General features: G+C 48.4%; 1 protein-coding gene across 1 annotated transcript in view; it reads left to right on the top strand.

Annotated features, from left to right (window-relative positions):
• Positions 1–25,199, top strand: part of DDB1 (damage specific DNA binding protein 1) — a 1,539,839-nt gene that overhangs the window by 155,681 nt on the left and 1,358,959 nt on the right. The window contains exons 2-3 of the mRNA XM_069623834.1: positions 7,288–7,436; positions 7,511–7,627. Coding sequence (XP_069479935.1) covers positions 7,288–7,436; positions 7,511–7,627 — 266 coding nt within the window. The remainder of the gene's footprint in view (positions 1–7,287; positions 7,437–7,510; positions 7,628–25,199) is intronic.

Genomic DNA, 25,199 nt, shown 5'->3' with positions numbered 1-25,199 from the left:
TAGAGAAAAGGGGGGATAAACACTGGCGTCTCTCACCAGCGCCCAGGCAGTCTGTGCTGGCAAGGAAGACATTGGCAGCGTCCAACATTAGATTATACTTTCTCACGGACTCAGTCTCCCGCGATACTGGGTCTTCAACCGTGTCTAAGTTATTATGCACTAAGCCACATTGTCCCTGCCTCTGGGCTTTCAAAGAACCTCGTCTTGCCTTCATGGATCACTTTAAGCCTCGCTGGATACGTGAGCATATCTGATACCCTTCCTGCGGAGCCTGGCCTTGACAGAAATGAATTGGTTCAGCTAATGTTGTACCTGGGGAGTATAATCTGGATATATGGCAACTTTCGAACCCCGTGTTCAATCACTCCTTCTGGAAAACTTTAACGATACCTCTTGGTCACGAAAATTTAAGATCTTGGCTGTGATCGGGCGAGGATGTGACCGAGGCGGGGGTTTCTTTTGGAGGTTCCTGTATGCCCTCTCGACTGAGAATCCTTGTGTCAGTTTGCCCACTCCAGTTTCCTGTTGGAACAAAGTTTCAATGTACAACGTAGGGTCTCTGCCCTCCTCTTCCTCAGGAATGCCCAGGACCCAAACATTATTCCGGCGGGAGCAACCTTCTGCATCCTCGGCTCTCTGTTCTAGAAAGCGGTTCCTGGCTTCCTAGGTCTTTAATCTTGTCTTCAAGTAGGTGGCAACTCTGCTGTCTGCTTTAGCTGTTCCTCTGTATGTGTAACCCGCTACGCCAGGGACCTCACATCTTGTCACAAGAGCTGGACGTCTATCTTAACCTCGTCCACCTTATGTTCCAGCGCGGTCCGTAGTGCAGCTATCGCCGCAAGCACTTCATCTTCTTTGTCCCAGGGTTGTATCTTTATCCGCCAGCTCAATGTCATTTTGCAGCTCAGGGGGACCTGTGTTTTCCCGCGCCCTGCAAAAGAATCCGTAATGGTGTCTTTTGGTTTGAGCTTATTGGTAGGCATATCCCGCTCTGTGGGGCAGCAAGGCTCTGCACTACCGGTCGAGATGGTGAGCTTTCTCGTCTGCGACAATAGCCTCCTCCAACTAACCGTGTACTCTTTGGTCTAGGGGGTGTCTACTACACGTCCCCAGACCGGTCGCGTCTGTTACTGCTGCGGTCTCTGTACAGGCTATTTGGCGCCCTTCCCCATTTTCTGTTTTGTGCTAAGCAGAGTCCGCCAGGCAGCGCTCCAATAGGCCGGCCCGGTCTGTTTGGTAGTTCAATGTAGCGTGTCCTCCCAATATTAGTCCGCCTTCCCTGGGTCTGCAAGAACCTGTGCATTCTATTGCACAGTATTTTGTACGCATGGAGGCTTGGGTGTGCTGGGCACTGGGGCTTGAGGTCCCTGCTCTGGCCCTTCTCGCGTTATTCCAGCCAAAGTGAGGCGCCCCCATGTCCAAGCAATGTGCTATCGTCGTTCGCCAGAGAAAGAAGTCTGTAGCGTCTTGTCACAGATGTTGCCCTGCTATCGTGTGCATCCAGGGGTTAGCGTGGCAAGCAGAGTCCAGGGTCACTATGCAGTGGGGACCGGGTACTCTCACGTGCTCCGGTCAGAGGCGACCAAACCCCCGCCTGGTCTGGGCTTGCCACTGTAGTGGTGATGTTTATCCCAACATAGTGTGTCTCCCAGTCGCCGGTGCTCCCTCTGCCGAGTAACAACACAGCAGTGCTAAAACCAGTATGCAGCTCCAATGTGGGGTTGGGGGGGGGGGGGTCTTCTCCACCAGTGACCCCCGGGGCACTGTCAATATTAAATAAAATGGGAGAGGGCAGGGTGTTCGCTTTCCAGTCTCCTGTCCGGCAGGCAGTGCCACCGCTTTATATGCTTTCAGCAGCTTCTCGCAGGTGTTGCAATGCATAGTAACGTGCACTGAACAGGAATCCCAGGCACCGCACAATGTAGCGGGGGAGGTCGGGTCAGTCCCTCACTTGCCTTCAGGCACCAGCACTGTTCGCTTCTGGATGTGCCTCTGTGCAGACCGTGCAGAGTCGGCCCTCCGTCTACAGCCGACTTTGTCTGGGGTTCCTGTGCCTCCGGTCCGGGTCTGCAGGTGCAGAAGGGCTTACAACCCTGCGTGATTCCTCCAAAGCGAGACTGGCGTTTACCTCCTTCTCCGTCGCTCCTCGACCCGCAGATCCGGCGCCCGGGTCCGGTCTCCTCAAGTAAGTCCAGGTCCCCGGCTCACTACAGCTGCTAGATGGCAGTCAGGCGCGCAAGGGCTGCTCTTATGCAGGCAAGGCGCCACCGTAGCTATCTGTAGCTATCTGCAAGTAATGCGCGTTTGCACTTTTGTGGCCCCTCCAGTCAGGGCTGTCCGCATCCGTGACCCCAGGTGTGATGGACTCAGCAAAATCACTCTCTTGGTCGACAGCGGGGGTCCAAGTGTCACAGACTTACCCAATGCTGCTACAGCGCACAGCCAATATGCAGGCTGGCCGCCATTTTCCCATGCTTCGTGTGAGGCAGTGCAGGTTGTTAGTCATCTGCTTTCTCCCTGTACTTCGTACGGACTTGCTTTAACTGGATTCTGGCAGCGGAGATTGTCAGAAAGCCGCTCAGCTGGTGAAATTGTAAAAATGTATGGAAAAAAGGCTCTGTTATGAGGATCTTCGTAGGATTCGCACCAGAGCTCAGTCAGAACACAGCCTCACGCCATGAGCTCCAGGCCACGCTCCCCCCTGGCGTGGGAAGATGGCAGCCTCCAGCCGTGTGGTGGGTCGGAGCGGGGATTACCTGATCACCCACCGCCCCCTGCCGTGGACACAAAGACACAAAGGAAAGGAACGTCGGGAGGGGTTCCCGGTTGGGTAAAGCCCCGGCGAGGGCCAATCGGATTGCATGTTACAATCAGATTGCCCCTCGCTGGGTACTAATTTAGTAAATGCCTGTCTTGATGGACTTCATACATATTCAAGCAATGTACTGATGCCTCTAGCCATAGAGACTTCTAGCCGTAGCTACCGATATCAAAGCTGCCAAATTTGACAAACTATTGGTTACTGATAACTCTTATACCATCAAGTGGCTGGTTCAATCCCAATGGGTGACAGATTGTGGTCTTGTATTTGATATGTGGACTCTACTTTGGGTTAGGATCAGGTGTGTCTCCACCGTTGCCAATATTACACCAAATCTTTCTTCATGCACAGAACCTTCATAACCCTTTTGAAATCGATCAAATCCAGGAGCGGCTTAGATGGGAAATCTTGGTCTTGTGGAGGCACCCCTGGATTTTATATGCATATGTTCTATGATTGCACTTGTGTATACAAGTTCTGGTAAGAGGTGTGGAAATATCTAAAAGCAAGACATCCCACTTTTCTTCGCCAATGTCTTTTTGGGGAGAATCACCAACGATGTGGCTAAATTACACTCTTCCTCCATCTTGTATGATCTGTTCATCGCTATTGCTATTAAACTTATCACTGTCAACTGGAAACATTTTCAAAATATTACTATTACAGGCTGGCGGAACAACATTTGCTATACACATAGGATTGAACATTGTATGGCTACATATTTTGATTTAATACCCAAGTACATCATCAAATGGGCTAATTTTACCAACTATCTAGACCATCATGATGTCTACACACGGTACATGTTCTGCCTCTCCCTTTACATCTTATTAAAACATTTTGAATGAATGAAAAATACTATGTGCATTTAACTGATCCATTACCAAACATGTTTAATGTGCCATTCTTCCCTACCCTTCCTTCCCTATTGTGTCCTGCGTGTCTCCATGGTTGTCCCCCTGTGAGTAGTTTATTAATTTTCTCTTCTGCTGATAATATTGCATTGAGCGTTCATTTTATACACTTACGGTATTATTACACTTGTACTTTTTTGTTCCTATAAAATTGCTATACATCTACTTCAGTTTCTCAGATTTGCTGTATACATTGTCTGTTTTTTTTCTCCTAATTTACATTGTTGTCATTATTGGCCCTTGCTAAAGACACTGCTCCAGCAAGGCGCCTCTTCATGGAGGGCAGCAGCCTGGAGGCCTCAAGTCAACCTACAACGTCCCTATTTCCAACTTTGAACGGCAACCAATGCACTGGATCAGCCTTGTGCAGAGCTGGACAGCCCTCAGGATGACACCAAATCACTTCTGGCCACTTTTGAAGGCATGCTTCCCGTGCATGGTTTCAGACTAGTTGGTCCCATCAACCCAAGGGTCACAGCACTGACTAGGATCTTTTGGGGTTGTTGAAAGAGAGTAAGGGCTTTACTAGGATTTGGAAATGCTGGTCATCCTCAGCAGCAGTCTTATTGTGTTCGACACAGTGCTCCTCTTCTTCCGGGTCTTGGCCCCAGTTGAGGATTTGGGGGAATGGCTGTGTAGGGTTCCTTTTATCCGAAATCAGGACTGGGGGCTGCTCAAGCCAACCATTGGTAAGGATCTGTACCATTCAAACGTGCAAGGGCTATCCAGTCATGAGCAACCTCTTGACCCACATGTGAACAGCAAAAGATATCCCCTGCCAGGATGTGGATTGGCACAAGAAAACCCCAACCCCCATATCTGGCTAGGATGCATGCACCTTTTACTTTGCCCTGAATATTGCAAGCTGAAGCCCTCAAATGTGCATCCCTTGTATGACATTTTGGGACCTGATTTTGGGCAGGTAGTAAGCAAAGAACAAGATGGCCAAAGCACAGGACCGAAACCACCTGTCTGGCCATTTTGAGTATTCAGTACTCCCATTATGCAGTAAAAAGCAAACGTGCACACTGAACAAAATGGCAGAACATAATTAACTGCCACAGCCATGGACACATCAATGTTAATAATGAAAAAGTAAAAGGTTTACATACTACCTCTGAAACCGTTAACTTTAAGGTGATGTGTCCTACAGTAAAAGATAGGAATCTCGCATAAGGCACAGTCCCACTGCACTGGCAACCATAAGGGCGGACCAGTGCCCCCAAAAGAGGTGAATTGAGCAAGAGAATTTAAATGAAAAGACTTGACTTACTCCAAAAGTCAGTACATGGTCACGCCGCAGCAAATAGATGGTGTTACATTAACATCAAGGGAAGGAATTAAAGTTTTTCTTAAAATGTATTCGCATCATTGGTGTGCTATTAAGAGTAAGGGAGCCAGAAGGCATCCTTGTTCAACTCCTTTTGTGGTGGGGGAACTGTTCACGCAGTCGTCCTTCTTAAAATACTCACCTAGGAGTTTGTGTTGGAGTGTAAAGTCGTGTGTGACAAGATTTCTTTTGAGATTTAATAAAGATATGTTTAACCACATTCTATCTCATGACACTTAAGTCAAAGGCTGAGATAAAAGTCTAAGAATGTAACAGTGTGTTATTTATCTCTAAACGATTTCAGTGCGAACTAGGTTGCTCAAGCGACTCATTCATTTTTTATTACACTTGGTCATTTTTGTGTCTCGGAACCCTTTGTACCTTCCAGGTTTGCTAGTACCGTGAGATGATGATGATGAGATCGTTATTAGTGATTCGGTCTGACTTTCACTGTGGGAGGTGGAATCAATGTTTTTCCAAATTAGCCCACCAGTTGCTTAAACATAGGCCGATCCAAAGTCTACAGCCCTGGTTTGCTTAGACAACAATTTATAACCATCTCAAATAGAGATTATTTTATTTGTACTGGTCAGCATTTGTTAAGGTTATGGTTTGTCCTACAAGTGAAAAACGTCCTGCCTACTTTAAATTCTGTGCAGATTATTTTATTAGAGATATTTTAGCAAAGTTGACTTTGTGCTACCCTAATTTTGATTCCCAGTTAGTTTGGGGCTTCTAGACATTGTTTATAAATTGAAGAATAGCTGTTTCATAGGAAATAGAATCAGCAACACTTTTTATTCTCTAATGCCTTCATTGGACAAGGTGGTAGTGAAAATGTTTACTCAGGCCTTTTGAAGAGGTGTATTTTCAGGTAATGAGAGCGCTTGAAGGGTCATATTAACAATACCAAAGCAGGTTAACTTTTTATCTGTCTCAATCAAAGGAGTTCTTTCAGATCTTTGCACACAAAGTGGTTTTGATTTATATTGGGTTTGCTTTTTTATTATGGCCGTATTGAAAGTTACCAGGGACGTAACGTAATGGGCCAGAGTGAGCAGGGGCCTTTAACGAATGACTGAGATTTTGCCACCCTTAATCGCCTGCGTAACTTGTCATTATGGCAATTGGCACCCCCGGTTTACGTCTTGGGGGTGCTAAGAGGCTTTTTTTTGTTTTTTTTAAAGAACGTTTCGCAACAAGCACAGTAGCTGTTCTTTCCGAGTAGTAATCCAACATAGCCTGCACAGAAATGGAAGTGAGGCTCCAAACGTAGCCCCTGTTGCATTTCCATTGTGGCCAGTAGACCTGAGGAGCGGTGCCGCTCCCTGCGGCTCCGCTCCTGTCATGTTCAACCTATTCAGTTATGTGGAAGTGGAGGAGTGGGGAGGGGCAGAGAAGGGGAGACCGTTAGGGAGGGAAGGGGGAAGTGGCAGGGCGTTTGCTGCCAGTTCTGGGGTAGCTTGGAACGCGAGCTTATACCGTGAGGTTCAGCCTGCGATCTTAGAAAGCTGTGTGGCTGAGCCACCCGCCAGGGGTCCTAATTGAAGATCATCCTTGTGTGCAGGACTGTGTCCAAAAGTGTCAGGTTGGTGTAAGACTTTTAGTAAATTAAATGTAAGGTAGTTTGGAGTCCCGCTGTGAGTGAGTTTAGAGATTAGCACCCATTTCAATGATTTAATAAGTAGAGGGATCAAAATAATGGCTTTCCTTGTATAGGGTGCGCTCAATCATATTCTACAAGTCACAGGAAGCCAAAGCCACCTTTGTCAGTCTGAGTTTGAAGTTTGCCCCGTGCTAAGGGTAGGGAAATGTGTGATTTGTATTTCATCAGGTTTTCAGTCTTGATATAGCAATCATTTATTTGCTAATGACTCTGGCCATTGTTTTAATCGTGAATGTATTTGATTGTGAATTTCTCTCTTGGAACAAAATAGTAAAGTGGTACGTAATTTCCTCAGTGAAACTAAAGCTATTTAAATGTGTATCACTGGAGCAGAAGGCATATTTAATGCGCCTCTTGAGTCCCAATGCTCAAATTCACCAAATGGTGGGTTTGTGGAGCCATGAGACCCATCCATTCTTGGGGGCGGCTTTTGCTCCATTTTTTTTTTTTTTTTTTTTATATATATCCCCTAGAAGAGCTCAGAAAAAGTTACATATAAACCACTTTAAGATGTAGTTACCTGTACTCTTGTCATTATTTTCGTGTTTGTTTTTAGGACACTTTACATCTGCTGACGACTTGAACCTGCTGATTGCAAAGAACACACGGCTGGAGATCTATGTTGTTACTCCAGAGGGCCTGCGCCCAGTCAAGGAGGTGGGGATGTATGGCAAGATTGCAGTTATGGAGCTCTTCCGACCCAAGGTATGTGACTCTATACTTTTGCATAAAATTAGACTGATTTGTCTGGGCATTTACCACAGTCTGTCTCTCTTTAGGGCGAGAACAAGGATCTGCTTTTTGTCCTGACTGCCAAGTACAATGCCTGCATTTTGGAGTATAAGCAGAATGGGGAGAGCATTGATATAGTGACTCGTGCACATGGCAATGTGCAGGTAAGTGACCTGTAGGCCATTGACAATGGCTTGTCCAATCCGACTGTGCAGCTGATGAGCAGTGTGGGGAAGAGCATTTCTGTATTTACAAATTTCAATGGGAATCTGAAAGTAAGGAACGGGAAGTTGTTGGGACATCACTGTTTGCAGACTTGTGATGTGGAACAAAGATATGGACTTGTATCTCGCAGTTACCATTTTATCATAAGAATAACTTTGCAGTAGCCTAAAGTCATGTCTCTTGACCAGTCCAGGGGATCCTCTTGTGAGCTCCATTGTATTTTTTTTCAAACATTATCTTTTTATACATTAAGATCCTTAATCGCATCAATTGGTATATCAATAATTTCTATACAAAAAAGAAACATACCCCCTCCCCTCTCACCTACCCCCCAAAGAATATACTGAAAGCCCGCCCAAACCCAACTCCAGGTCATGTATTACAATAGTTAGATATCATACTACAAAAATGTGGTTTTAACTAACGCATTAGTTACCAGCTGTTGCATCTTAATACTTATCAACAGTCAGTATACTGAGTAAATCTTCATGGAGTGTCTTGCATCCCAAAGGTACAACAGTCCATCCAACAATATTGACCATTCCATTCTGTTTGATACTACTGTCAGCATATATGAATTAGATTCTAATGAACGTTATCAATTCAGCTCTCGATCACTTCAGTAGGTCTCTTGACCAGTCTAGTATTTTAGGACCCATAGGGTTATACCATGTCATGGCTTTGCACCTTTTGGCCAATATTGGGGCTAGCTTAAGGATTGTTGGCTTCATAGGTCAGGTCTAACAAGCAACATATTTTTTGATGAACTTCTGTTTTTTGTGTTGTTGAAAAGATTTATACCTCTAGGAGTCGGGTCTTACTGGGTTGTGGTACAACAAAAGCCAAAAAGAAAACACGGATAAAGAGAAGTTGAGAAAGAAACCCAGAAAAAAGACACCGCCAAATATGGGTTGCAGAGCTAACAATGTTTCTTTATTATAACAAAAAGTGGCCTCCTTGATGACACGTGTTTTGGCTTTTCTTAAAGCCTTTTTCAAATCAGGGCCTCTTAACTGATTATTCAGTGCGATCTTAAGGTCTTGTATGCCCCTATATCTTAACTCGTTTCCGCTCGGCAGTGTCTGGGTTCAATCCCTGTGATCTAGGTTGTTCCGTGTTCAATCGTGCCCTTCCACCCCTCGAGGAATGGAAGGGTGCGATTGATCGCGGAACGACCTAGATCACAGGGATTGAACCCAGACACTGCCGAGCGGAAACGAGTTAAGATATAGGGGCATACAAGACCTTAAGATTGCATTGAATAATCGGTTGAGGCCCTGATTTGAAAAAGGCTTGAAGAAAAGCCGAACCACGTGTCATCAAGGAGGCCAATTTTTGTTATAATGAAACATTGTTAGCTCTGCAGCCCATATTTGGCGCAGTCTTTTTTTTTTGGGTTTCTTTCTCAACTTTCCAATATTAGGGCTATGTCAACCTTTGTATTTGTTTCACTGCTTTACAACTGGGGAACCTCCCCAGTAGGCACATCAATGGGTTCCATTCTACCCATGTTGCTCCCATGTCCTGTACCCGATCACCACCGCATTATGAAATTGACGCAGTCTTGGACATTGCATATCATATGAAGGAACAAGGCTTCGAATGGATTGTCCTCAAACGTATTCCTCATCTTTGACATGTAATGTCCAGCTTTGGAAAAAATGCTCGGCAAAGGGCGCCCTGCGTCTAATCGATGTTTGTCGAGGGTAACGTCATCCGATGTTATAAGTAGCACGCACAGTGCCGGATGGCCTCAGTTCCGTTTTTCCACAAACGTGTTTACTTTTTGAAACTCAGCACGCCTCGGACTTCTGAAGTACTGTTAATTTGATATTCTTCGATGTCTTAGTCTTCCACCCTGACGACTCCTTGTTCTGGGTTCAGAAAGTGTAAGGAGTGCGGCTCCAAGATGTCGATCACGGATCTACATTGCGTCTGTCTGTGGTGCTTGGGTGAGGGCCTCAAAACGGATACTTGTTCCAAATATCAAGCCATGACGGGGAAGGCCTTGCGGGAACGAAAGGGGAAATTGCAGGTAGGCAAGGTATCCAAGCCCCCATAAATCCCGACAGGGGGTTCAACTGACGTGTCGAGGGGGTACTCTCCTCGTCCGAAAAAGTCCAAGCACACAGTCCCGTAGTGGTTCCCGTCACTCTTGGCACCACCGGTCGCCTTCCTCGTCCTCTTCGTCAGGCGGTACCCCTGAGAGTGACATGCCCGGCCAAGTCATCGACACTGGCGAAGTGGGAAGCTTTCGGGATGGATATGCTTAAGATCTTTGAGAAACAGGGCAAGGCTCCGTCTGCGTCTTCTGTGGAAGCTGGCAAGGAGTGTTCTCGACCCGATACTAGTGTGCCCTCGAGCCCGGGTACTCGGCGTGGTCCCCATCGAGAGGCCTCGAGGCAAGGGATCGAAGGAGCACTCGAAGCAGAGAGAGAGGTCAGTCTCCGACTTCGAGGCCTTTGAAGCCCTCGAGGCCATCAACGTCGTTGTTGCCAGTTGCAACTTCGACACCTGTCAGGCCCTCTGCGCCGCTGTCGGCGTCAAAGCCGTCCACACCAGTGGTCCTGTTATCCCGGCTCAGCCCCTGGTACCTGTTGACCCTCCTAGGAAGGTTTTGGCTAAGTCCAAGTCAACACCTTTCGATGCCTTCAAAGCCTGTGGGCTCTATGCCAGAGAAAACCTTTGTCGCTCTTCTTAAAAAAAGATTTTTTTTTAGGAACCGCACTTCTATTTTTGAGGAGGAGGAACGTTCGGAGGACGACGATTAGGTCTTCTTTGGGCTCCAGTATGGGACACCTAATGTGCCTGACTGCCTAATTTCAAGGAGAGCAGGATGCAAGACCTGTGTGATACTTTTCATAACGCAAGTGGGATCGATACATCTGAGCTGGTGTTCTGGAGTACTTGTGCTGGTCCAGACCTCCAGCCCCTTATGATCAGGATGATCTTACTGATATTTTGGACCACGATCCGCCTACGGATCCTGTGTTACCGTTCCATGTGGCTCTTAAGAAAAGGTGGACAGGAATTGGGAGACCCTGGAGACTATTCTGGTGGCAGACAAATCTTTGACAAGAAAATACAGCCCCTCCCAGTAGCGACCCTGTCCATTTGTCACAAAACCCCACTTCCGAAAGTCTGGTGGTCCAGGCAGCTAGGGCTACCTCCAAGCAGGCTGCGTACCCTACCAACCCTCCTGACAGGGGTGATAAGTGCATAGATGGATGGGCACAGAAGGTATTTTCGGCGGGGAGTATGGTGTTGAAATCGGCCAACTCCACCTGTGCGTTTGCTAAATTTCATACTCTGTGCGAGTGCATCTCCATGGCGCCGGATCATATTCCAGCAGGGGAAGCGAGGGATGGCTTCCTGGCTATTAAGGACGGCTAGGAGGCCATGCGAGTCCCTCCAGGCTGGATGGGATTCTGCGGATAGTATCAGATCCATGGCCACTAGCACCGTGATAAACAGATTTGTCTGGTTTTGCACCTGATGTGCAGGCTCTTCTTCTCAACATGCTATCTGACGAGTTTCACCTTTTTGGCAGCAAGTCTGCCGAGAGCCTTGAGAAGCTGCAGACCTCTAAGGCGCCCACCAAATCTTTAGGTGCCGCTGTTAGGCAGCCTCAACCTTTTTGTGCTAGTGGACAACCATGGAGGGGTAGATCCTTTTGTTATTACTCCTCATTTGGAAAGGCGAGAGGAATGGCTAGTCAAAGGGGCCAACGTAAGTTCTGTCGTGGTGGACGAGGTAGAGGTGCCAAGTCGGCAGCAGCCTCCATGCCATCGGCCTCTGCAACAGCCGCTTCAAACCCACTTTGAAGGCTTCATTCACAGTTCACCAGTGGGGGGGTCAGGCTGTCTCCGCATTTCAAAGATTGGCGAGCCATTACTTCAGATGCATGGGCTCTGGAAACAGTAGCCCACGGCTACTGCCTTCCCTTTATCAAGAAGCCTCTGGTCAATCCACCAGGGAAACCCTCTTTGAGGATTCTGGATCTGCTCTTTGTGCAGGAAATTTTAACCCTGCTAGAGAAAGGCGCTATAGAACCAGTGCCTGTAGCGGAGAGGAACAAGAGTTGGTATTCCCCATATTTTTTGATTACCAAAAAGGAAGGAGGACTGAGACCCATCTTGGACTTGAGATACTTGAACAAGTTCCTAAGGAAAGACAGATTCAACATGGTCACCCTTTCTTAGATCCTTCAGGCGCTCCAACTCCAGGATTGGTTGCTGTCATTGGACCTTAAGGATGCTTATTTTCATGTGACAATCTATCTCCAGCACAGGAAATACCTGACGTTCGCCGTTGGCAGCTCGCAATATCGGTTTAGAGTCCTGCCATTCGGTTTGACCTCTGCCCTGAGGGTTTTCACCAAGCTGATGGTGGTGGCAGTACATCTCAGAGGGGGATTCACGTCTACCCCTAGCTGGACGATTGGCAGATCAGGGCGCATTCTCCGAACAAGCCCTAGACCATCTCAACGTTACCTGCCACTCTTCAGACTGGGCTTCTCCCGCAATTTCAGGAAGTCCCATATGACGCCTTTCTAACAGCTCCTGTACATCAGGGCTGTTCTAGACACTTCCTTGTAAATGTGCTCGCCACCCAAGGTGAGGGCTCAAGACATTCTCCAGATGCTGACAAAATTCCAAAATGCCAGGGATCTTGTGGCCTTCGAGTTCTTGAAGTTGCTCGGCCTCATGGCATCTTGCATTTTCTTGGTGTCAGAGGCCCGCTTAAGGATGAGATCCCTTCAATGGACTCTCCGGTCACAATGGTCCCAGTTCTCGCGACGGATGTTGTACTGCCTCCACATTCCGATCAGTCTCCCAGGATCTGCTGTGGTGGGCCTGCGAGGACAATGTTCTGAAGGGCGAACACTTTTGGCAACCATGGCCGGAGATTATTGTAGTGACGGACGCCTCACTCGCGGGTTGGGGAGCTCACGTCAACGATTTGACGGTCTGCGGTCGTTGGTCTCCATTGGAGTCCAAACTACACATCAATCTTTTGGAGCTGAGGGCAATCAGACTACCACTGAAGGCCTTTCTGCCCTCTGTGCGGGGAAAGAATGTCCTGATAATGACGGACAATACAGTGGCCATGCACTACCACTGTGCAGAGAGGCAATGCAGCTCTGGTACTGGGCTATTCAAGAAGGAATCTGTCGGCGGTTCACCTGGCTTGGGAGAACACGCCGGCGGATGCTCTGAGCAGGCGGAGCAGTCTCCCACGAGTGGGAACTAGCTCAGGAAGTCCTTCCAGAAATCTTCGACCTTTGGGGAACCCCTCAAGTGGATCTGTTCGCGACCGGGGTCACCCGGAAGTGCGAGCTGTACTGCTAAAGGGAATTTCCTCAGAGAGGAGCTCTAGGAGACTCGTTCATGGTGGATTGGGAATTCCGCTACTGTAATAGTTTCCTCCTGTCCCCGTCATTCCTCAAGTAATCAGGAGGTTTGGGAAACGCATGATCCTCATTGCCCAGATTGGGCAAGGAGAACTTGGTACTTGGACCTTCTGGATTTGTCCATCTGTCCTGATATATCTTCTGCTAAGGGAGAATCTTCTCTTGCGAGAGGAGGGTCTGGTTCTCCATCCAGAGGTCCATACTCTCAACCTTCACGGTTGGTTTCTGAAAGGTTGAGGTACAAGGATTGGGACCTTCCGGATGACGTGATGGAGGTCTTGCTTTCGGCTAGAAACTCAGCAACGAAGTCAATGTACCGTTGCTGTTGGAACACTTTTTGTGACTGGTGAAAAGACCGTAAAGTTGATCCTTTTCAGTGTACAGCAACGGATGTTCTATCCTTTCTGCTTTCGTTAGGACACAAATGTTTACAGGTTGATGACATTAAGGGCTACCTGGAAGTACTGTCAATAATATTTAGGTGCTCTTCAGAGGAGTGTTCCTATTTGAAGATCCCGCTGGTCACTACATTTCTTAAGGGGCTCACAAATGTGTTCGCACCTTCTACATTTCAGGTTCCGGTATGGGACCTCAACCTGGTTTTAAAATTCCTAATGGGTGCTCCTTTTGAAACATTGCACTCATGTCCTTTGAGGTGGTTGACCTTGAAGACAATCCTGTTGGTTGCTCTTACATCTGCGAGAAGAGTGAGCGAATTGCAAGCGCTATCTCCCAAGCCACCCTTTACTGCCTTCCACAAGGACAGGGTAGTGTTGAGGGTAAAGCCCTGCTTTTTGCCTAAGGTTGTTTTGGAGTTTCACCTACGGCAGAAAATTGTGCTACCAGCATTCTATCCTCCTCGGCATCCTAGTAAGGACGAGGAAAGGCTACATCGGTTGGATCCTAGGAGAGCGTTAAGCTTTTATGTTTCCAGGATAGCCAAATTGAGTTTGGACAACCAACTCTTTGTTGGTTATACAGGACACAGGCTAGGTCAGGCTGTTTCCAAACAGACCTTGTCTAGGTGGATCATCCTAGCTATTTCAGAATGCTACAGACTGGCTGGAAAGGTCCCTTCCGAGGGTTTATGTGCTCATTCCGCCAGAGGCATGGCCTCTTCGTCTGCCCTGCAGAGCGGTGTCCCTATTGCGATCTGTGATGCTGCGACGTGGTCATCCAGACACACATTTACCAGGCATTACTCTCTGGATACTGCCTAAGCTCAGGATGTTGCTTTTGGCAAGGCAGTCCTTTATTCTGCCCTTTGAAAATTCAGCATGTCTAAATTCTGCACCCTCCTCCTATCATGGCTACTGCTTTAAGAGTCTGTCAAAGATGAGGAATACATTGGCGGACACAATCCATTCGAAGAACAAGTTACTTACCCCTGGTAACGTTCTTTCGACTGAATGTTCCTCAACATATTCCTCATCGCCTTCCCAACCTACCCCTCTTTTGAATTTCCCATGCTATTACAACTTTCGTTCCAGCAAGGCTGAGTACCATCCTGCTGGTGCTTATGGGCATTTCTGATATACGAAGAGGGGAAAAACAGAACTCAGGCCAACGGGCGCTGTGCGTGCTACTTGTAACATCCAATGACGTCACCCTCGACTGAGGCCTTCGAGGGACATTGACTCGACGCCATCGATGCAGGACACCCTCTGCCGAAATTCTTTGCCGAAGCTCGACATTACTTGTCAAAGATGAGGAATATGTTGGAGGACCATCCAGTCGAAAGAACGTTACCAGGGGTAAGTAATTTGTTCTTCTGTCTCTACATCTCGGACAGCGTGCTGATTTTAACAAGGTTCATTTTGTGTAATCTCAAAGGAGTTAAGTGTTATTTGTAGCACATTATATTGTATGAGATGCTATCGGGCATTACGACGCACTTCCCCCTTACCCCCTTTGTGTACGAGCCGTTGGTCTCCCTCAAACAATCCAAGATCGCCTTCCCAACAATCTTTAATTTTCAATCTCCTCTCTTTTCTGTTTTCCAACAATCATTTGTAAATCCTTAAAACATGGCGCCCACTTTCTCCAAGGCCATATAGACTCTTCAACAAAGGGCCACATGGAGGCTCCTCGGGTAAGCAACACCACACTTTACAAGCTCTGCCAATGATTCCAGAATAAAGTAACCAGCCCTTGTTCAAATCTAGGTTTGTGCAAAGATCCGGTAACGTTATTAGATGCCTATCGCCAAACGGATCTCTCATACCGCTAGGCCTTTCATTCCCCAACTCTCCAGTGTCTTCCTATATGATGCACCCAAATGGTTGGGATACATACTAAGTGAGATGTTGGGTGAGTGTCCAATTACACAGCCAGTAGGTTTACTCGATCGGTCCCATGTCGTCTGATATCTATCAGATAAGTCCATTTCCCAACCCTACTAGATGGCCACAGCACTTGAAGTGTGTAAGGCTTCAAAGATCCAGCTGTGTGTTCATTCAGGATTTCTTTGGTTTAAGAGCGATTGTGTAACAATTTACAATTGAGCTCAAAATCGGGAACTTGAAAGCCACCTGACTGGCATGTTCACTGAGGGTGTACATAGCTTTTCTTCTACGACCTTTCACCCAAAGTTTCCCGTATGAGGGTGTCCAATGTATTATTTGGAATATCATATGGTAAACTGGTAAAATACAGCAGTGTCTGGAGAATAATCATTTTCGTTCACGCTACTCTGACCATTAATGACCAGGGAATTATCCATAGTTTTCATTTATATCGGTACGCTCACTTCTTGGTTATCTATATTTCAGCATATTGTGTCAGCATATCATGATATGAAATGTGCCACCTCATACAGTACTATACCTGCTGCTCCCATGTTGTGACAGAGCATGCATGCAAGTGGTTCCAGTGCCATAGCAAATAAAATGGCAGACAAAGGGCAACACGGTCTTGTCCCCTTCTGCACTACCCATTTATCAGATATCAATTTCCCTAGCTTTACCCTTGCAGTAATAGAGGTGTACAACAATTTTATCCTGTGTATTAGTGTTCGGCCTAATGTATTTCAATACAGCCCACATTCATTTCCATCTCGCAGCACCCAATGACACAAAAGTACAGTGCCAAGCCATAGTTTGTGTCTGTGCTGTGACATGGTGAAGGCATCTTAGATTGTGTGACATATTCCTAACAGGCATAAAACCTGCTTGGTCCGGATATGATAAATGATATGGCATTTATGTGTTAAACAATCAGCTATCAAAGTGCTAAGTATCTGTTGATTATGTTCAACAGTGACAGATTTCGATATAAACCTACATTTTTGGGGTCCTTGCCCTTCTTTGGAACCGTGAATAGGAAGGCCTCCTAAGATTGGGGCAAACTCCCTTTATCATAAGCATGTTGGAATACATATAACTGCTCAACTCCCAGCTCTCCACTAAACGTTTTTAAGAATTCTGATAGCAAACCATCCAGACCTGTCTCTTCACTTGTGGGAGCTTCAGTATAATTTTTTCTACATCCTGTAATGATATAGGTGCATCCAGCTCAGCTGCTTCTGTTAGGCTTGAATCGATACATACCCAAATTGAGTCTCATTTTATACATACCTCCTCACATGATGATCCCTCTGGTATATACAATGCACTATAATAGTCCTGAAGCTTTGTTGATGTGTGACTGTTGATGAACTTCCACCCCATCCAAGTTGTTTACTGACACAATTGCTGATGTTGGCCTTTCATTGTTAACCAGCCATGTTAGAAGCCTACCCGCTTTAACCCCTTCTCTGTGCAAATTACTCACATTCTGGTTATAATCATGGTTGCATTAGATCTGCCAATTTTCCATACATTTTGCTCTCAACCACTGTAGTTCCACCTAACCCCACTGTACTTTTCTTTTTTTTTTTTCCTGTTCTCGATTAAATCCATCTCCTTCTGTGTCCTCAAGCAACCTTTTCAGGGATGACCTCAATCCACAAGTGGCTGACCTACATATACCCTCCATAACTACCTTGAAGGCATCCCACTTTGTACATAACCAACCAATCCTTCATTTCGAAGGGATTGTGTCCTCCGACGTATTCCTCATCTTAGATATATCCTTCCAGCTCTGCTGGCCTCGGAAAATTTTTTCTCCAGAGGGCGCTGCGCGTCGATGTCCCTCGAGTCGATGTCCTTCGACAGCCGCCGCATCGACGCTCGACGTCATCCTGCCTATAAAGGCCGCGCGCAGCGTCCGTTGCTCAGTTCCGTTTTTCCGCGCTACTCGGTGCCTCGGAATACCGTTGCTCAGTTCTTAGTCAGAAATCATATTTACCTCGAGTTATTCGATCCGTACTCGATGGCTTCCTCGTCGGAACCGACAACTCCTCGATCCGGCTTCAAAAAATGTCGAGATTGTTGGAAAAAGATGTCGTTTACCGATCCTCACAGAAATTGTCTGTGGTGCTTGGGAGCCGAACACCATTGTTCGGAGTGCGAGGACTGTATGTCCATGACAGCTAAGGCCCTGAAGGAGCGTAGGGGGAAGCTGGAGAAAGGTAAGACTTTTAAAGCTTCTTCTTCGTCGACGAAGTCGAGACATTCGTCTCCTCGTCACCAATCGCGCTCCAGGTCTCGGAGTGGGTCTCATCACTCCTCGAGATCGAAGCACTCTAAGAGGAGACGTTGAAGATCCCCTTCTCCGTCTTCCTCTTCCTCTGTTTCGCCAAAAAGAATCCCTTGCCCCACGAAACATAGTTCCCGGGCTGAATGGGAGGAATTCAGAAAAAATATGATAGTCTTCGAGAAAGCGGCCTCGACCCCCTCGAAGACTGCCGAGAGCGATGCTCTGGTCGAAAGACGCGAAGGTCACAAACGCCGCGAGTCGCAGTACCCGGCGAAAGAAACCTCTCGAGCGCGTCTCGAACCCTCGAGTAGGACTATGACCTCCAAACCTTCCTCGAAGGTTCCGTCGACGCCGTCGACGAAGGTTCCGTCGAGGTCGATGTCTTCGACGCCGTTGTCGAAGGGACCTTCGACACACGGGTCTGTCGACTCGACGCCAGCCTCGACACCGGCGTCGACGCCGAGAAAAGTCACGGTGACCACACATCCAGTGACGATCCCCAGGCCCTCGACGTTGATGGCGTCGATATTGTCGAGTAGAATTCCAATTCTGTCGAGGTCCTCGAGGCCTCCACCTCTGTTTTCGATGCCACGCTCGAAGCCTTCGGCGTCGACGTTCTCGAGGCCAATAATGACAAGTTCGGCACCCTCTGCCTTGGAAATGGGATTTACTCCCTTTATGAGTTCTGAACGATTGAGAACTATATCCTCAATTTTAGAAGAGGGTGATTTGTCTGAACAAGACACATTTGAGTTACAGGGACCTGTAACCCCAGTTAGAGAGGAATTTTCCTCTGAAGAGCGCAGATTAAAGGATCTTCATGATTCTTTACATGAGGCAAGTGGGTTAGACACTTCCCCTGAGGTGGATTTTGCTAAGCCAGACCCGGGGGAGCATGCTGAAACCCCCTACAGAGCCTTAATGGCCAGGATTACAGAGTTCATGGGGTGGTCTACACCTTCACAATCTTTCCAGCAAGATGACCTCATGGATATTCTTGACAAAGGCCCACAAGAGGATCCAGTGGTGCCCTTTCATAAAGCTCTTCAGAGAAAGATCATGACAAACTGGGAAACCCCAGATGTAATACCAGCAGTAAATAAAAAACTGTCTGCAAAGTACAGGGTATCTTCCACAGACCCAGAGTTCTTGTCTAAACATCCATCCCCAGAAAGTCTGGTGGTACAGGCAGCATCTTCTACTGACATCAAGACTGCTTACACTACCGTCCCACAGGACAGGGACGATAAAAAATATGATGCTATGGCAAAGAAAGTCTTTTCAGCATGTAGCATGGCGTTAAAGTCTGTTAATGCTACTTGCACCCTTGCTAGGTTCAGCCATACACTTTGGGAGTGTGCTTCTACAGCGGCTGACTGCATCCCGGAGGGAGAAGAAAGGGATGCGTTCCTGAATATTATACAGGACGGTAAAGACGCTATGTGCGAATCCCTCCAGACGGGCATTAATTCGGCTGACAGTATCAGCAGAGCAATGGCGGCAAGTACATCAACCAGGAGGTTCGCTTGGTTGAGAAAGTCGGGTTTTGCCCCAGATGTGCAAGCCAGGCTCTTGAACATGCCATTTGATGGCTCTTCTTTGTTTGGGAAAAAGGCGGATGACAGTTTAGAGAAACTGCAAACTTCAAAAGCAGCAGCAAAATCCCTAGGAGCTGCAATCCGTCAGACTCCTTTTCGTCCCACAGGAACCTCTGCGAGGGGCAAGTCTTTTCGCTTCTACTCCGCATTCGGAAGAGGTAGAGGACGACCGGCTCAAAGGGGTCAAAGAACTACCCGAGGTGGACGGGGTAGATATTCTAAAGCCGCAGCAACAGCAGGTGCCTCTTTACCATCGGCATCTGCATCAGCCGCCCCAAAACCACTCTGAGGACTCCCCTCACAGGACACCTGTAGGAGGCAGGTTGACTCAACATCTGACGGTATGGCAGGCTATCACGTCAGATGCTTGGGCATTGGAAACAGTCGCCCAATGTTACTGCCTGCCTTTCCTACGTATACCTCAGTCATCCACCGGGGATCAGCTCTCAGAAAGCTCCAGATCCGCTCCTCTTGCAGGAAATTTTGGACCTGCTAGAGAAAGGTGCCATAGAACGGTACCTGTAGCGGAGAGGAACAAGGGCTGGTACTCCCCTTACTTTCTCATTCCAAAGAAAGACGGAGGACTGAGACCCATCTTGGACTTGCGAGAATTGAACAAATTCCTCAGGAAAGACAAATTCAAGATGGTCACTTTCTCAGATCCTCCAGGCCCTTCAGTTTCAGGACTGGTTGGTATCTCTGGACCTTCAGGACGCTTATTTCCATGTGCCTATCCATTTCAAACACAGGAAATACCTGAGGTTCGCAATTGGCAACTCTCACTATCAATTTCGAGTACTGCCATTTGGGCTGACCTCCGCCCGAGGATCTTCACCAAGTTAATGTCGGTAGTGACTGCAAGTCTAAGGAGGGAAGGGATTCACGTCTACCCCTACCTGGACGATTGGCTGATCAGGGCTGTTTCTCCGGAGCAAGCTCAGATCCAGCTAAATCACATGTGCTACTCCCTTCACAAACTGGGCTTCTCCCTCAATTTAAAGAAGTCTCAAATGATACCATCGCAGAGACTCCAGTTCATAGGAGCGATCCTGGATACTTCCCTGGGGAAAAGCCTCGCCACCAGAGGTGAGGGCTCAAGATATTCTACAGATGGTTACCAAGTTCCAACATGCCCAACGTCTCCCAGCCTTAGACTTTTTGAGGTTGCTAGGCCTCATGGCATCCTGCATTTTCCTTGTGCCAGAGGCTCGCCTGAGAATGAGATCCCTCCAGTGGGCACTGAGGACTCAGTGGTCACAATTCTCAGGGAGAATGACAGATCTTCTTCAGGTTCCTGACAGGGTGGCTCGGGACCTTCAGTGGTGGGCCTGTCAGGAGAACATTCTGAAAGGAGAGCAGTTTTGGCAACCCTGGCCGGAGATAACAGTAGTCACGGATGCCTCACTCACGGGGTGGGGAGCCCACGCCAACGACTTGTCCATCAGCGGTCGTTGGTCTCCATCGGAGTCCAGACTACACATCAACCTGTTAGAGCTGAGAGCCATCAGACTTGCGTTGAAGGCTTTCCTGCCAGCTGTACAAGGGAAGAACGTCCTGATAATGACGGACAACACGGTGGCCATGCATTACCTCAACAAAAGAGGAGGCGTAGGATCACTACCCCTGTGCAGAGAGGCGATGCAGCTCTGGTTTTGGCAATCCAAGAAGGAATCTCTCTATCGGCAGTTCACCTAGCCGGAGAGAAGAACTTGACAGCGGACGCTCTGAGCAGGCAGAACACAGTCTCCCATGAGTGGGAGCTAGCTCAGGAAGTCCTTCAAGAGATCTTCGCCCTTTGGGGAACCCCTCAGGTAGATCTGTTCGCCACCAGTCTAAACAGGAAATGCGACCTGTTCTGCTCAAGGGAATTTCCTCCGAGAGGAGCTCTGGGAGACGCGTTCATAGTGGACTGGGAGTTTCCGCTTCTGTACGCGTTCCCACCGGTCCCTGTCATTCCTCAAATGATCAGAGGTTGAGAAGATTCCGGCGAACCATGATCCTAATTGCCCCGGATTGGGCCAGGAGAACGTGGTACCCGGACCTTCTAGACTTGTCCATCTGCCCTCCAATTCGACTTCCGCTCAGAGAGAACCTACTCTCACAGAAGGGAGGTCAGGTTCTCCATCCAGACATCAAAACCCTCAACCTTCACGCTTGGCTTCTGAACGGCTGAGGTACAAGGATTGGGTCCTCCCTGATGATGTTATGGAGGTGTTGCTTTCGGCAAGGAGGCCAGCAACAAAGTCTTTATACCGCTGCCGTTGGAACAGATTTTGCAGCTGGTGTAGAGAACAGAATATCGACCCATTTTCATGTGGTACACCAATGGTTTTGTCCTTCCTACTATATTTGGCAAATTCAGGCCTTCAAGTTGGCACCATTAAGGGCTATCTCGCAGCGCTATCTATCTTTAAGCGTACTGCGGAGGAACCATCCTATTTCAAATTACCCTTGGTAATACAGTTTCTAAAGGGGTTAACCAATGTTTATCCCCCAAGACCATCCCAAGTTCCCCTATGGGATTTAAACTTAGTACTAACTTTCCTGATGGGTACACCTTTCGAACCTCTCCATTCTTGTTTGTTAAGATTCCTTACCCTTAAAACTGTTTTATTAATAGCACTTACATCTGCTAGAAGGGTGAGCGAATTACAAGCTCTTTCTTGTAAACCCCCCTCATACAATCTTTCACAAAGACAGTTGTCCTGCAAGTGAAGCCTAATTTCCTCCCAAAGGTAGTTTCTGAATTCCATATCTCTCGGAAGATTACCCTACCATCTTTCTATCCTCCTCCTCACCCGGGGAAAGAGGAAGAGAGGTTACACAGACTAGACCCTAGGAGGGTTTTAAGTTTTTACATTAGTAGACTAGCCAGGATAAGACAGGCAGACCAGCTGTTTGTAGGTTACGCAGGTCACAAGCTGGGGTTACCAATAACTAAGCAGACCATTTCCAGATGGATCATTCTAGCCATTCTGGAATGTTATAAACTGGCAGGGAAAGAGCCCCCTCAAAACCTTAGGGCTCATTCGACCAGAGGTATTGCAGCTTCATCGGCCCTCAAAAGAGGCGTGCCGATTAAAGACATATGTGCGGCCGCTACATGGTCGTCTGTCCATACCTTTACACGTTTTTACAATCTGGATTCCTCCTCTAGTCAAGAGACTAGGTTTGGAAGGGCTGTACTGCATTCTATTCATCAATAGAAGACAGCGTGAAGTCAGTACTCCCTCCTCCGAATATAGAATACTGCTATGGGAGCCTATCTAAGATGAGGAATACGTCGGAGGACACAATCCCTTCGAAGAACAAGTTACTTCTTACCTTGTAACGTTCTTTCAAAGCGGAACTGAGCAACGGACGCTGCGCTCGGCCTTTATAGGCAGGATGACGTCGAGCGTCGATACGGCGGCTGTCGAAGGACATCAACTCGAGGGACGTCGACGCGCAGCGCCCTCTGGAGAAAAAATTTTCCGAGGCCAGCAGAACTGGAAGGATATATCTAAGATGAGGAATACGTCGGAGGAACATCCCGTTGAAAGAACGTTACAAGGTAAGAAGTAACTTGTTCTTCTCCAGCATGGGGTCTGGCATGGATTCACATGCTCATGAATATTCCCTGTCAGGCTGGGAATCCTCGGTAAAGAAAAAATCAGTTTCAGTTTCGTTTCTGAACTGTCTTTTTTACTAATGACCAATCACTGGTCGCTGGGTCATATTGCCCCAGTCAATGACTGCCCACTACCTAAGTCCCTCCTCTGGCAGCCATCTTCAGATTTTTACTGCACGTTCAAGTGTTGGGAGTCCTCGTGCTTAGCTCTCGAGCTTTTACTGCATGTTTTCAAAGAGTTTACTCTCATTTTTCAGTCAATTCAAGCCTCAAGCTCCACCGATTAGTCTTCCGTTTAACGGGGACGTGTTTTGGAATTTTCTATGCCCCTTAAGGGCGATTTTTTGTCAAATTTCCCTTCTTGGAGGATTCCAGAAGATCTTTGAGGCCTACCCTGCGTGGTCATGGCTCAAGACAAAGACTCGACGCCCGTTGGATCCAAGCTGTTCAGGACTACAGAACGTCTTCAAGGTGGATGAGCGCACTCTGTGTCTCTACTGCCTGCACTCCGACAAGTCGCACGTGGAGGACAACTGTGCGTTCTACAAGAACATGTACTTCCGGACCATGAAGGACCGTTGGAAACGACTCGCTGACTGGCTGGAGGCGAAGAGCCCAGCAACAGGTGAGAAGACGTCTGAGCGGTCTTCTAAGAACTTTGAGGGCGCTCCAGCAACAGGGGCCCAACAGAATGCAAAGCACTGCAAGTCTGCGGGCACCGAAGCGCTGTTGGTTCGGGCTCCTCGGCTGCCAGGCCGTGCGCAATGTCACTGACGCAGTCAACCACGAGCCAACGCTCCGGCTATGTGAAAAGGAAGTAAAGAACCTGGGTAAGCTTTGGGAGAAGCCCTGGCCGATACCGATGGAGAAAGCCAAAGGGGTGCAGGGCGGTGACCCTCCCACCACGGTGAAGGCCTCTGACGTGCCTAAGGTCGTGAAGGCCCAGATTCACTCGGCTAAGGCCTCGATTGAGGGAGTCGTGGCGTCTCTGGCGAGGCCCGCAGAGGCGACCCCAGTAAAGACGGCCTCCAGGCCTAGAGTTTCTCTGCCATCCCGCAGGGAATCGTCTTTCCGATCGAAAAGACCCCCGTGAAGCCCTGGGCCGAGAAGGAGGGGGGTGGGTTGAGGGAGTCCTAGCAGACTCAGATACCTCCTCCGAGGACGAGCTGTCGGTCATCAAGGCAGCCTTGGACGAGGTTTGAGGAGGCCAGTGCCTGCGGTAAGGATCCCGACAAGGCGGACATAGAGAGCGAGGGTGGAGCCGAGGAATAACTGCAGGTTGAGGAGGAACCTCCAGTCTCAACCGATGCCAGCAGCGTCCGACAGGTCAGTAGACATCTTGCTGGCACTGCACATCTTGTGCACAGAGATCAGGACAAGGTTGCCCTTACTGCCGGCGGACGATCCAGCGGCGCCTGGACTGTCGGGGAGCCCTCCAGCCAAACGGAGGACAGTTAATCCACCCCCACCTTTCCGTCCTTCACCGGCATCCCCTCTGCTGAGGGATGAGACAGAAACTGGACGGCGACAACAGGGACAGATGACGGCGATGGCGGAGACGATGTTACAGATCTCCCATCCCCTCCTCCCCGGCTTCGCCTCCTGACGAAATTTGCTTGTTTCACGCCATGATCGCCAGGGCCTTGGAGCTCTTCCAGCTATGCCCCGAAGAGCAGATGGAGGGATTCCTGTATCAATGACGAGAGGCCAAATGGAGGACCGTAGTCCCGCTGTTGGATGACATCTGGGACGAGGGACTGTCCCTTCTGAAGAACCCGTCCACGGCCCCTGCGAAGAGACTGGTATGAGAAGAAGTACCGGGTCCCAGATTCCGCTCCTATGTGCCTCAGGGTGCAGCCGTCCCCGGACTCAGTCTCTGTGGCGGCCAAGAACAAATCGGCCGGGGCGACGGCATCGACTTCCACTTCCCCGCCAGATGGCGAAGGGAAGAAGTTGGACGCCATGGGACGTCGGGTCATCTTGTTGGCAGCGACTACCATTAAGGCGGCCAACGCTCTCGCTATCGTGGACCGCTATGATAAAGAGCTGTGGTTTAAAATCGCCCCCTCCTGAAATTCCTACCGGAAGACAAGAGAGCGGAGGCCCTCGAAATCCTGCAGGAGGGCGAGGTGGCTACTGATCACGTCATCACGGTAGCCCCAGACCTCGCCGACACCGGGTTTCGCCAGATGGGCAACAGTGTTGGTCTTTGCCTGCGCGGTTGGCTCAGCGCCACCGACTTCCGTACAGACCAGGGTACTGGACATGCCCTTCGACAGGAACAATCTGTTCGGTAAGGCAGTGGATGAGTC

This window comes from Ambystoma mexicanum, chromosome 11 (assembly GCF_040938575.1).
Source record: "Ambystoma mexicanum isolate Mex_15411 chromosome 11, UKY_AmexF1_1, whole genome shotgun sequence".
Classification (NCBI taxonomy): Eukaryota; Metazoa; Chordata; class Amphibia; order Caudata; family Ambystomatidae; genus Ambystoma; species Ambystoma mexicanum.
The sequence above is the reverse complement of the archived record's forward strand: the minus strand, read 5'-3'. Positions and strand labels throughout refer to the sequence as shown.